The 13806-nt window shown below is 33.8% G+C and overlaps 1 protein-coding gene across 4 annotated transcripts in view; it reads right to left on the minus strand.

Moving 5' to 3' along the window:
- The window catches only part of LOC106467758, an 88330-nt gene that overhangs the window by 18308 nt on the left and 56216 nt on the right, over nt 1-13806 (minus strand). For 2 of the 4 annotated variants that reach the window (XM_022395946.1, XM_022395944.1), the window contains exons 10-16: nt 11484-11542; nt 10809-11034; nt 10354-10563; nt 5646-5765; nt 3999-4586; nt 2537-2697; nt 826-1039 (exon numbers count right to left, since the gene is read on the minus strand). In XM_022395946.1, the coding sequence (XP_022251654.1) occupies nt 826-1039; nt 2537-2697; nt 3999-4586; nt 5646-5765; nt 10354-10563; nt 10809-11034; nt 11484-11542 (1578 nt within the window). The remainder of the gene's footprint in view (nt 1-825; nt 1040-2536; nt 2698-3998; nt 4587-5645; nt 5766-10353; nt 10564-10808; nt 11035-11483; nt 11543-13806) is intronic. The other 2 variants (XM_022395945.1, XM_013928135.2) reach the window with 2 other exon arrangements.

Consider the following 13806-nt stretch of genomic DNA (forward strand, 5'->3'; position numbering starts at 1 on the left):
ACATGAAGAATTATTCACTCTGTAGGCTACAACACACTATGACATATGAAATTCAAAAGCAGGAAAAAATAAACATTTGTTACTTTTAATTTTGGTTTTATTTACTCTTGAAACAGAGCACTTTGGGGGACCCTGCAGAAGTACATCTAGTATTCTAAAACTTTATGATTGCATCTGAAAATGTTCAATATTTTTATCGGTGATGTACTACTTAAAACCTTGGACAGTACTAATTCATTTGTTTAATTATTTTCACAAACAATTTTTTATACCATCCACAAAACATTTAACTTACCGTTTAGACCTTGTATTTTTCTTTGTACCTACATTACAGTCTGTTACTGTGACAAGAGTAAGTCCATGTTTATTATAATACCAGATGCTGCATAGTTACAAGTACAATTAAATTATATTGTTGCAGATAACTCTACATGTTAAAACTGATGAATACAAGTCATGTTATTACAGATAATATCACATGCAAAATCATACTTCTTTGTCTGTGTGGGGTATACGTGTGTTAAAACTGATGAATACAAGTCATGTTATTACAGATAATACCACATGCAAAATCATACTTCTTTGTCTGTGTGGGGTATATGTGTGTTAAAACTGATGAATACAAGTCATGTTATTACAGATAATACCACATGCAAAATCATACTTCTTTGTCTGTGTAGGGTATATGTGTGTTAAAACTGTCCATCAAAGAGCTATTGCTATTTCCTCACAGCTCCACAATATGGTAGTCACTTGTAAAAAAAAAAAAATAATCCTAAAGGAAGTGATTTTTGAAGTTTTGACAATAATGGTATTGTAACTCACTAATGTAGACGTGGTAAAATCCTTTCTAGGTAGATTGGATGATGTCTGTGAAGAAGCATCAACTGGCTGAGTCAAAGGTTTACTGGTTACTGTTTGGCCCTGAGACGTCAGCACTGATAACTGAGATAATTTATTCTGAAGACAAGTCATATCTGGAACGTGTGGGTGCTGATGAGCTTGGTGGTGAGTACTAGCGCTGCTACTGCTACTACTGCTATGAAGACAAACGAATTCTTACCATAACTGTTTAGATCATAGGATATTCTTCTATTTAAAGTACTATAAGAAATACACGTATTTAGTAACTGTTATCAGACTCTTAGGGTAAGTTTCACAGCAAGTATTAAATATGTATATTTGTTTAGTTGACACGTTTATATTTTTAGAAGGTACCATTAAATTTTAACCAGATAGCTTCAGGTGATGCTTTAGTACTATCACATTAATGACAGTATGCACACATTACCAGAAGAAAGTAATACATATTTTTACAAATAAATAGTTATAATGTTCTAATATCATAATCTCGTCAGCTTCCACATTTGTATACACTACCAAAACTTCTTCGATGTTTACTATACTAACATTATGCAGTTACATTTGTTCAATATATCTTTTGCTGAAATTCATCAGAAATGAACTTTAATAAGTGATGTACTAATTCTGGTTACCACCTAAAACCTTGGACAGTAATATTTTCATGAACACAATTATACAAGTTATCATAACATGGAATATATAAGGCATAGTAGCTACACAAAATCCACTCCTTATTCAAGGCAATATTTTAAACCAGCAGCAGCAGTGTGCACCACAGATGCTATCATGTCCTTTTAGGTCTCACTAATGTTTTTCAGACGAGTTCAGACATGTACAATTCTCAGATAGTGCATGAGCCTAGGTTTGATAAGTATTTTCTCAGGAACTTTTGGTTAACCACCCAATAGCCACGACAAAATATGACAGTATTTCTGGTTTGGAGTGTCAGTAGGGTAGCTAGATGAACAATATTTCTGATTTGGGGTGTCAGTAAGGTAAGTAGATTAACAGTATTTCTGGTTTGGGGTGTCAGTAGGGTAACTAGTTGAACAATATTTCTGGTTTGGTGTGTCAGTAGGTTAGCTAGATTAACAATATTTCTGGTTTGGGGTGTTAGTAGGGTAACTAGATGAACAATATTACTGGTTTGGTGTGTCAGTAGGTTAGCTAGATTAACAATATTTCTGGTTTGGGGTGTCAGTAGGGTAACTACATGAACAATATTTCTGGTTTGGTGTGTCAGTAGGTTAGCTAGATTAACAATATTTCTGGTTTGGGGTGTTAGTAGGGTAACTAGATGAACAGTATTTCTGGTTTGGGGTGTCAGTAGGTAGCTAGATGAACAGCTAGTGGTTTACAAGTGGTCTTGGTTAATTATGATGTTTATTATTTTTACACCAATTATATTCTCTTTCAGTTAAGTAATGCATAAACAGTAAATGTGTTCATGATAACATATATATTCTCTCAGTCACCATGGCTACAAATACTTTCCTGCTTGTGTGTGTGTGTATGTGGGAGGAATACTATGCTGTTTGTTATATTTTATTTATGTACCTTCCACAAAACTTAGTTTAAAATTTAATAGTCATATGCCTGATATTAATACTGTGCAGTTAACATCAAAAGAGAGATCAAATTTATTTGTTTCAATTTCTTGACTTTTTTTTACCTCTGTTCTGGATGTCCAACCTTGCATAGCCCTTCTGTTATGCTGAGACATGAAGAGGACAGGCTGCTACCAACAGCACTGTCCATGCTGGCTAGATTATTAACAGACGTACCATTATACATATGAGATTTGGTTGATACTTGACGGCTGCCAACTTCTCCCTAAGTAGTAAGTACAATACTTCATTATAACTTCACAAAAACAAAGGTATGTTTTAAACTCCGATAAAATAGTTATGTAGTGCTTTATAATCTTTATTGCTTTGCTGTTTAATTTTTCATTGAAAACTTGATGTATTACAAGTTTTGCAAACATATTTCCTATTTAAACAGCCCACCAATAAGTAAAAAAACACCATGGAGAATACAAATCAATCACCTTCATAACTTCGTATACAACTAAACCTAACTTTATAAGGCCCACAAAATACAAACAACCATGCTTCAAAATAAAAGATACTGGGAATTAACCACTTTCATGAGATTGCTTAGTTGGATGATGGGATAGTGTGCCCCAAAATCATCAGAAGTTATCTTCATAACATGATATATATTAGGTATAGCAGCTAAACAAGAGCCACTCCTCATTCAAGACAGTATTGTACACCAATAGTGGAGGGCATTACAGATGCTATCAAATCCTTTTAGAACCAAGTAATTTTTTAAGATGAGTTCAGACTTGCACAATTCTCAGACAACACATGTACCTAGGTTTGACAACTACCTTCCGGGAACTTTTGATGACCCTACCGATAACCATGACAGTATTCCTGGTTTGGAGCATCAGAAGGGTAACTAGATGATCACAGCTAGTGGGCTTGCAAATGGATAACCACTGGTTCTTCAAATATCACAACTTTCAGTCTAGACCTTCTAGCTGTCTACACTAGCTTAAAAAATAAGGCAGTGTTTTCACGAAGCTACTAGACCTTCTACCTGTCTACACTAGCTTAACAAAAAAGGCAGTGTTTTCATGAAGCTACTAGACCTTCTACCTGTCTACACTAGCTTAACAAATAATGCAGTGTTTTCATGAAGCTAGGGTTTATGCTCTTTCAGCCTGAGTCACAAAATGATAGCTTGAAGGTTAGGGCCTTACCACTTTCCCATGCCCAGGCCAACTATTGATATAAACCATATCATGCATTTGTGGTCCATCCTTGATTTTTCCCTATGCAAGTGTCCTCACAACCAACTTCTATGGATACCATCATTTAGGTTCTTCATCACAAGTGCTATCCCACAAGCCCAGATCTCAGATTCTTTAAATATGAACATGTGTACCCATGTTTCTGTATTGTAAGGGGCAATTCTACTAAATATATGTACCTTTTGTTTCGAGTTTTTCATGTTGATTTATTTATCTAAATGGCAATTCTTTCTGGAGTGGATGTCTATTTAGTTACTGGTAGGCTGTGCATTCAAAAACATAGAAAATCTTGCTGTTTGCAAAATTTACTCACAGGAGCTTTTTGATCTGACAAACATGAAGAAACTTGGACAGCTCCAATAGAAGAAAGGTTAGTACTCTTTACATCAGACATAAAAGCTTTTTGTTCAGGTGTGTTAACAGCTTCATTAGGAGTTATAAACACTGGCTGTGAAGAGTTCTCTATGGCTGTTGCTGGGAGCTGACAACATGCTGCAGGCTGGAGAAAAGAGGATGAAGCACTGTCAGAGAGTAGTGCTGGAGGAGTCATGGGCTGATATGTAGAAATTGAGAGAGAGGTGTTTTCAACTCCAGGCACAAGAACACTCGGTGAAAGCTGTCCTCGTTGAAACAACAGGTTCTGACACTGATCTTGATTGTGTTGATATAATTCTCCTGTCATTGGACTTGGAGATAATGGATGAAAGTAAGGTAAAGAATGGGGGGAACCAGCAGTAGATGGAGAGGAGAACGTATCTTCCTTCATCACCTGGGCCATGTTAGCTGAAGGATAACAACTTCCAGGTGTTGGAGCTGATGCAACCACTGAGGTTGGCATAGTGTACTGGTGTTGCTCTTTTACTGGATTAACAAGAAACTGTGAACCCACGTGAGCAGCATGCTGAAGAAGAAAACAATTACTGGTATAAACAAAACAACTATACACAAAACAACACTTTTGCATTTAGAAAATAATATACACGGCTTTGTTACAAATAATACAATTTAACAAAATAAAACTTATTTCACATAATTCTCTATTTATAGCATCTCTCTCTCTCTCCCTCTTTAAACATTTATCGAATTACAGCTTAATTACACTGCCTTTCATACTTAACAAACCTCCCTTTAGAAATAACTCTAATTTCCAGAAAATTTAAAGAAATAAGAATATACTTTACATGTAGAAGAAAATGACAAATTTAAACAGATGTGGTATAAAAAGAGTTAAAATATGATATATGTAAGTATAGATGAAACGTTTAAAATTACATTGAGTAAGGAGATATATGAATGATGTTCATGTGTAGTTAAGTGAGAAGTTTACATAGATATTGAACAGGTAAATGGATACTATACACATGGGGATGAGTGAAAAGTTTAGAAAGACATTGATTAAGGGGGTACATGAATGATGTTCATGTGTAGTTTAGTGAAGTGTAAACACATTGAACAGGTAAATGGATACTATACACATGGGCATGAGTGAAAAGTTTAGAAAGACATTGATTAAGGGGGTACATGAATGATGTTCATGTGTAGTTTAGTGAAGTGTAAACACATTGAACAGGTAAATGGATACTATACACATGAGGATGAGTGAAAAGTTAGAAAGACGTTGATTAAAGGGGTACGTGAATGATGTTCATGTGTAGTTTAGTGAAGTGTAAACACATTGAACAGGTAATTGGATACAAAACACATGAGGATGGGTGAGAAGGTTGAACAATATGAAAGGCAATGCAATATAATTCCAAGTCAAAATTATAGGATCAAAAACAGTACGACTACCAGCTTCTCAATGTTAGCCAGCATAATACTGAAAGAAAGAAAATCAGTTATCCAACGAATGCAACTAAGAGAAGAAATCACAGAGTGAAAAAGGGAAGAATACACCAAACAAAGAATCAATAAGAAAAGAGTGAGCAAGAAGACAAAAAAACAGAGAGGAAAAACTGACCTGGACAAGGTATCCAGGAATTGGCATAGATGAAATATCACAACAACACACAAGATGAGTTAGAGCATAAAGTTTTTTCTTCCATCGTCCTGTACGTTTCTTGCTTCTGCTTCCACGATCCTAACAAGGTTATATTTATACTAAGACTAACCTGGCTCAGAAAATGAAGAACTACTGTAAGCAGTTAAAATAAAAATCTGGAAAGTTTGAGATGAGATGCATTTTATTCTACTTAAACAAGAGAAACATAAAAAAGATTACGACCAACACTGGCCATTTCATTAAAACAATTTTATCTAATTCAATAGTCTTAAAATAAATTCTGACAGCCATGACTAAAATTAAGCATGTTATCAGATATTTCGTACAATACACCATAAGTCAAAGTAATTTTGGAAAATTTGCTAGAAGCATACTCCATTTAACTTCAAATACAGCTTTAAGAAAAAATTTCATTCCTGATTTATGGCTCAAAAAATACTATAGAAAAGACAGAAACTTCATACAAGAGTGTACACTGTTGTTTTTAAGAATAACAAATAACATTAAACCACATTTTATCATTATTATTGGCAAAGTCCAAAAAACTTGTAAAGATATAAATGTTACTTAAGAACAATTATTATCATTATACATCAGTCAGTGCTAGAATGAACATCAGAGATACACTGAAGGATGTAGTACTTGTACATTTCTTAAATATATTCGGCTGGGTCAACAGTACTAGGAACTGGGCATCTCGTCTACAAATAAAAAACTGTTAATTGTGAACAGATACCTCACAAAGCATGAGAAAATGGACTTTTAGAAAGTGTGAAACATAACATGAAATTATGATTAACTGATCTGTGATAATACCATCAAGTAAGCTTGCGAAAATCCTTTGGAAGGAATGTATTTGGATCTGTAGAAGCTAATTCATTGCAATATAAATATGTAGAAGCTACTTTACTGACATACAATTCTGTAAAAATGAGTTTATTACCATACAGTTCTATAGGAGTTAGTATGCAGCCATATAGACCTGTAGAAGCTACTTTACCACCATACCATTCTGCAGAAGCTACTTTACCACCATACCATTCTATAGAAGCTACTTTACCACCATACCATTCTGTAGAAGCTACTTTACCACCATACTATTCTGTAGAAGCTACTTTACCACCATACTATTCTGTAGAAGCTACTTTACCACCATACCATTCTGTAAAAGCTACCTTACCACCATACCATTCTGTAGAAGCTACTTTACCACCATACCATTCTGTAGAAGCTACTTTACCACCATACCATTCTGTAGAAGCTACTTTACCACCATACCATTCTGTAGAAGCTACTTTACCACCATACCATTCTGTAGAAGCTACTTTACCACCATACCATTTCGTAGAAGCTACTTTACCACCATACAATTTTGTAGAAGCTACTTTACCACCATACCATTCTGTAGAAGCTACTTTACCACCATACCATTCTGCAGAAGCTACTGCACCACCATACCATTCTGTAAAAGCTACTTTACCACCATACCATATTTAGTACTGTTAACCAAAATATAAACTGAACAAGACCAAGAATCAAAAACAACAAATAAAACAATATTTACTTACAATATTTGTTATGGCTTCTAACTGTTTGTATTAAACTGGCTGTTGGGGCTGGTGAAGCTTTCAACATAGGATAAGGACCAGCAAAATATACACTATACTCCACTTTCAATTCAGAAAAAGGGGTCCCAGTGCAAAGTCCCACAATACATAACTTACACCAATAACTATTCCAAATGGAATATTCAAGAGAGAAAATCCCCAAATTATATCAATTTTTTACAAGAGTCTGTGTTATCCCAGTGAATGGACAAACTGATACAAGCTTCTATGTCATAGCTGGACAATTTTAATAAGCACACACAGAAAATCACATCAAATAAAAGAAACTGAAAGCTTACACATACCCTATTATAAAACCATACCGAAAATAGTACTTGTTAAAAAACCTATACCTCCAACTCAAGAGTGTATACAAAATTATCAATCAGAAGAGACTGTAGTCTTACTACATCTTATTTTGAACAATATCTTCAGTAACAGACTGAGTAAATGAACATCTACATTATAGGTAATAAAATTAACTTTTTCTTACTATTATTATGCAGAAAAGTTTGAATTATGAATAATAAATATACATTTTCCATTTTATCAGGAAGCAAAACAATCTAAAATCCATACATATTATTCTTACTCTTTAGCAAGGCATGTTGAGGATTGTAACAAAAGTTGTACAAATATTTCGTGTCAAGTAAGAGGAAGAAATAGCTATAGCATGTGGAGGTAACCAAGAAAAAGCACAAAAAGAGCATTAGATTTTATGAATGACAGGAAAAAAACAGTGCCATGAAATGTTTCTGCCAATGTTACAGACATGTAAGTGTGAACAAGACACTAGGTGGCTACATACTAATTCAGAGTTGATTAATATGTATCCAAATTACAGGGCTTTGGATCAGATTTCTGTACTAGATGTAACTTTCATAGCTTTGTAAATTTTTATTTTGTTACGTGCATTTGGGGTGGTCTTTTTTAGGTCTTCAATCTCAGCTTTTAAGTGAAGGTATAAAGCCATAAATAACCCTCCTACTAAAAGTATTAAACATTCATGCCAATAAATAAAGGTATACAATATTTTATAAGCATACATTTGGAAAACTTTTTAAAAACAATATATGAAGCCTTAAAAGTTGTTTGTTAGAAATGCTACTACCTTCTTGCTTGCAACATCAAAGCAAAGAGATGTTTTCATGCAATATGTGTAACAGCTGAAAAACAAGCCACAGCTTTTATATCTCATTATTTAGAAAAATGGCAAACAATAATTGAGAAAATGCCAATAAATTGTGTAGTAATAAATCTTGCAAAGAATCGTTATTGAAAATATTTAATTATCAATCTAATCAACTTTCTAAAAAGTGGTGAAACAAAATTAAGAAAATATTTTTATGTGGCTAAAGCAATCCTTGTAAACAATTAAATAAGATTTTACTTCACAATTCTATGTCCTAACAGCAAACAAACTATCCTAGAAATATCAAAAAGCGTTGTGTCAGTCAGATCTTCCTGATATTTGTAGGTAAATGTATTTACATTTGAGCAACTGTCTTTCAAACAGATAACAATGGAAAAAGAAGAAAAATAAATAAAAATACGATTTGATAATCTGATAGAAGATGCTTTATCAATCTTAAATTATACAGAGATAACTTAGAAAAACTCGTCCCTAAGTATTGGAATGCTTAATATAATCTACTAGTGTTGTCATAATGATGCACATTTCATAAAAGTTATCTACTTTATGATTTTTGAAACTTAATGAAACCGATTCTCATTAAAAACTTCAATTAACTGCAATATTAAATAATTATTTTATGTGTGAAGCTCGTAATTAAGCACTCTAGATTCTATTCCCAAGTATATGATCAAAAATAGGTGCATTTTAAAGAAACAACAATTCTAATCTATTTTCCTGGTTTAATACTAAAAGTAACTTCACCGAGTCAAAACTAAAAAACTCCTACTCCTCTTTTCCTTCATTCAATCTTAATCTCATCTAGATTTGAGGTCAGCCACTTAGGTATTTTGTATTAGCCAAGAATTTTTACACTCTGGTGGCTGGCCCTGACAGCAACCCTAAAGGGTGAGCAGATTGCGAGTTGCATGCCCTAACCACCAGGCCATGTCAGTTCCAAGCAAAACTCTTAATATTTCTGGGTTTTATTTTCTGATCAAGGCTGTTACTAGTGTAAGTAAGAAATTGTAGAGCATTTGTCTGAACAGTTAACTGCCAAGCAGCTCATCACAACATTCTGGTTAACAGTAAGCAACTATGACATAAACATCCTGAGAAGTCTATACTATAGCAGCACAGGAAATGATAATTCCAAATTTAATAATAAAACTACAACACCAACAACACTGACAAGCTTTTATATATGATGAATTTTTCTCTCAAATCTTTTATAGTGAATTAAGTCATTCCTTTGAAAAGATAAAACAATAATTTTTGAGACATGCTTCATACTTTTGTTAGGTATACAAGTATTCTTGTAATTCAAAGCTCTTAAAATTTTTTCATTATAGGCAACCATGTAAGTTATAAGTCGGCTGGCCAATGAGAACACAACATTGAAAATATCTTTTAAACTTGCCAAATGTTTAAAAAAACATTTTTCGTGCACTGGAGTAAAAACAAAAAAAATGCTATAATGCTGGAATTAATCTGAAAAATATTCACTTGTATTATTATATTATTAAATTTGCCTGAATAAATTTGCCAAAAATAAAATAAAAAGTTACAATGGGAGAAAAATGTTACTTAAAGTAGTTAATAACAAATATATAAACCTAAAAATTAACAGCTAATTATCAACATATTATTTATAAAGATGTAAAATATATGACAGATTCATCTCTTGATTTTTTTAGTATTCCTCTTTACTTGTGTTTATTTTCAATTTATAAAAGTTTTATAAACGTTCTTATAATATTAATTAAGCTTATTTTTTCTTTCTCATCTGGTTACAGTTTAACGAACCCCAATACTTCAAGTAGTTATTTCTAAGTAAGCTATATTAGCTATATTTTCTTTTATGCAAAAAAATTTACAAAGCAATCAACCAAATATTTTAGTTTGCACAAAAGTCACCATAACCTACCTCTGGAACTTTGTGAGTCTTTTCTTGATTGAATTCAGTTGCAATGTTTAAGCTCTGAAATGAAGGACTAGACATTACAGTTGTTGGAGTAAGATCTGCCACATGCAACACTGGGACTCTATCTGGATGTTCCTTTATCTGCTTCACAATGTTGTGTATTTGCTCTATAAACATTCCAGCATAATTTTCAGCAAGAAGGTCCGTCATAACCTAAAGCATTAAGTATAAATAGAATTACTACTGGATATCTTGGACATGCAAGGCACACTTTCTGTGGTTGTTCCATCATAACAGCACCTTTAGAGCTGAATGTAAAAGTTAACCAATCTTTTATGTCCTCATCCACCAAAAATATGTATATTAGTAACTTCAAAATAATATTATACTAGACAACTAAAATACATTCATTCTCTGCATCAGATAAACTCTGTCCTAATTCTGTAAATATTACATACCAAGTTACTTGCTATTCCCTCTGGAACAACATCTACGATGTCAAATTTGAACTTCACATTCTTCCCCTTTGTGGACTCTAACTGACACTCAACAACACTACCTTCCTCAACACTTAACACTGTCAATCTAGGGCTCTGATCTTGAGTTCTGTGGCGTCTTATGATTTTCTTGCGTGTTGGTTGTCTTCCATCTGCAATTTCTAACTCTTCACTAACTGGTTCAGTTCTGTAAAGAATAAGGTAATACTGGAAACAAAATAAATACATCAAGCATTTAGAATCTATAACAAACTATAACTATTCTAATTAAAATATGCTTGAATAAAAACATGATGTTTCAAAAAAGTAAAACTTTTGGACAGTTAACAAAACACAACAGCAACAATACACTTTATTCATTTAACCAATAATAAATTTTGAATTCAATTAGCACCAAAGACAGGAGAAGTATACACAAACCATGAAATTTTAACAACTTGGAAAAAACCCACTTTTGAAACAACAATATATGAATAATTCAAAGATGTATAGAGTAGACTCACATACCATACATTAAATAACCTATTTGTTCAATTCTAAATAAGTGAATGTGTGTCAAATATGTAAACTTGAATACGTATAACACAATAATTTATATCTGATTCTGTATAAAATTAAATGTTATTTTCTACATACATTTGTTCAGGTGGTGGTTTAAAAATCTGAGCTTCCTGTCCTTGGGCTTCTCTCCAATCCTATTGCATGAAAGAGAAAGGGAAAAATGAAAATAACAAGCAAAATTAATTTTAAAGCACAAACATTAACTAATTAATGATGATAGCTTGATAGATACCTAGTTTAGTGGTGATTGTAAAATACATTATTTTCATTAAAAAAAGTGTACTCTTAACATTTAAACTTAAGCTGTTATTAAGTTTTTCATTTAATATTCTAAGACAATAAAATGAGTTGTTCAAAGCCTTTAATTTTCTAATCTGTACATTAACAAAATCCTCAACTAAAGTGGAGAGAGATGTGGCATTGGGCTTTTTCTTGAGGGAGTTATGGATATGTTAAATCACTAAATAATAACTCTTAAACTAAACAGTCTTGTATATCCAACAAAGTTGAGAAAGAGAGTTTGCCAAAACGTTCATCCCACCAGAACATAACAGGATCAAAGATGAACAAGTTGAAAATGAAGCTAAAGAAGAAGAAAAACTGCAGCAAATCAAAAGCTGCAAAAATCAGTACTGCCATAATTGTAAAAATATGCCATCACTGTACAAATTCTGTATGAATTAACACAAAATAATGGTGAAGAAACTGGAGACAAGTTATAGCACATTGAGGTGAACTGTTCCTTCTTGAAGAGTCCAAGAACCATAAGACATCAATTTCTCCATACAGCAACATAACCCAAGAGAAAGGTACCTGTAAAGAATGAATCTCTATAGGATGACAAAGAAAAGGAGTTCTTGCTGTTGTAAACTCTCAATTAAACCAAAATTTGAGAAACACAAGAGTGGTAGAAGAAACAGGCATGTTGCATGAAACTATGTCTGAATTCAGACTTCAATGAAAAGTAAGGTACCATTGGAGATGTCACACCTGAGCATGCCCCAAGGGAATGACTTTATGAACTGCAGCTATCATAAGTATTATTCATATTGAAAATAGATACAAAGGGAGCAATGAGACCATGAATGCTATAACAAGATCTTTATTCTCCCAATGTTTCGACTTCAGTTTTAGTTCAGGAGTGTTACACCGTAGTGCCTTATAAGAATAGATATAAACATTTTTGGGCTGCTCTCTGATTGGTTCATTATGGTTGTCTATCGACCAACATCCTACCAATCAGCATCCTGCTCTCATCTCACTAGGCCCACTGCTCTTTCTGCCCACTTGTAGTCTCCCGCTGTGGTGTTTATGTTCTTTTCTAATAAGATGTAACAGCTTCTATAGCTTTCCATCCTTGCTTTTCCATCCCTCTGTTGACAATTTTAGTTTCCTTCTATTTAGGCAAGTGTCCTACTTCCTCTGTATGTGCTACTATTGCAGTGTTTGTATTGTGTCTTGTGACATCTGCTTTATGCTCATTTACTCTGGTTGCCAGGTCTCTGCCAGTTTCACCTTTATAAACTTTACTGCATCCACCACCTGGAATGCTGTATACTACACTGCCATCTGTTGTATGTTTCTGTCTCCTGTCCTTTACCATCTTTCCTACTCTTATTTCTGTTTTCATTACCACCTCTGTGGTTGTGTGTCTCATTAGTCTGTTGATGCCATTTGCATTCTGGGCATTGGGGACCACTATGAACTTCTTGTTTCTCGCATCCTGTCTGCTGTTGTTGCTGCTTTCCATGATGTTCCACGCCTTCTCCTTTAGCCTTATAAGCATGCCTGTAGGATATTGCAGCTTCCTGAAAGCTTCAATTATGTGTTAGTTTTCTTGATCTAAAAATTCTGGGCTGCATATCCATAACTCCCTCAAGAAAAAGCCCAATGCCACATCTCTCTTCACTTTATTGTTATGTGCTGAGAAGAAGTGTATGAAATCATCTCTGTTGGTTTGTTTTCTATACATGGCGAACCTAGAGGAAGCAGGACACTTGCCTAAATAGAAGGAAACTAAAATTGTCAACAAAGGGATGGAAAAGCAAGAACGGAAAGCTATAGAAGCTGTTACATCTTATTAGAAAAGAACATAAACACCACAGTGGGAGACTACAAGTGGGCAGAAAGAGCAGTGGGCCTAGTGAGATGAGAGCAGGATGCTGATTGGTAGGATGTTGGTCGATAGTCGACAATAATGAAGCAATCAGGAAATGGCACATCATGGGGACCAGGAACCTAATCCAGGAAAATTTGTATATATACCTTTGTAAGGCACTACATTACCTCTGCTGCCCATGGTCTTCAAACCCACCTGTCACCTGCAAACCCCCCAAAAGCAAAGCCAGTCTCCACACAGTATTTCTCAGAAACATTCACCGATTCTTTACTACAGAAG

This window comes from Limulus polyphemus, unplaced genomic scaffold, assembly GCF_000517525.1.
Source record: "Limulus polyphemus unplaced genomic scaffold, Limulus_polyphemus-2.1.2 Scaffold2731, whole genome shotgun sequence".
In the NCBI taxonomy this organism is placed as follows: domain Eukaryota; kingdom Metazoa; phylum Arthropoda; class Merostomata; order Xiphosura; family Limulidae; genus Limulus; species Limulus polyphemus.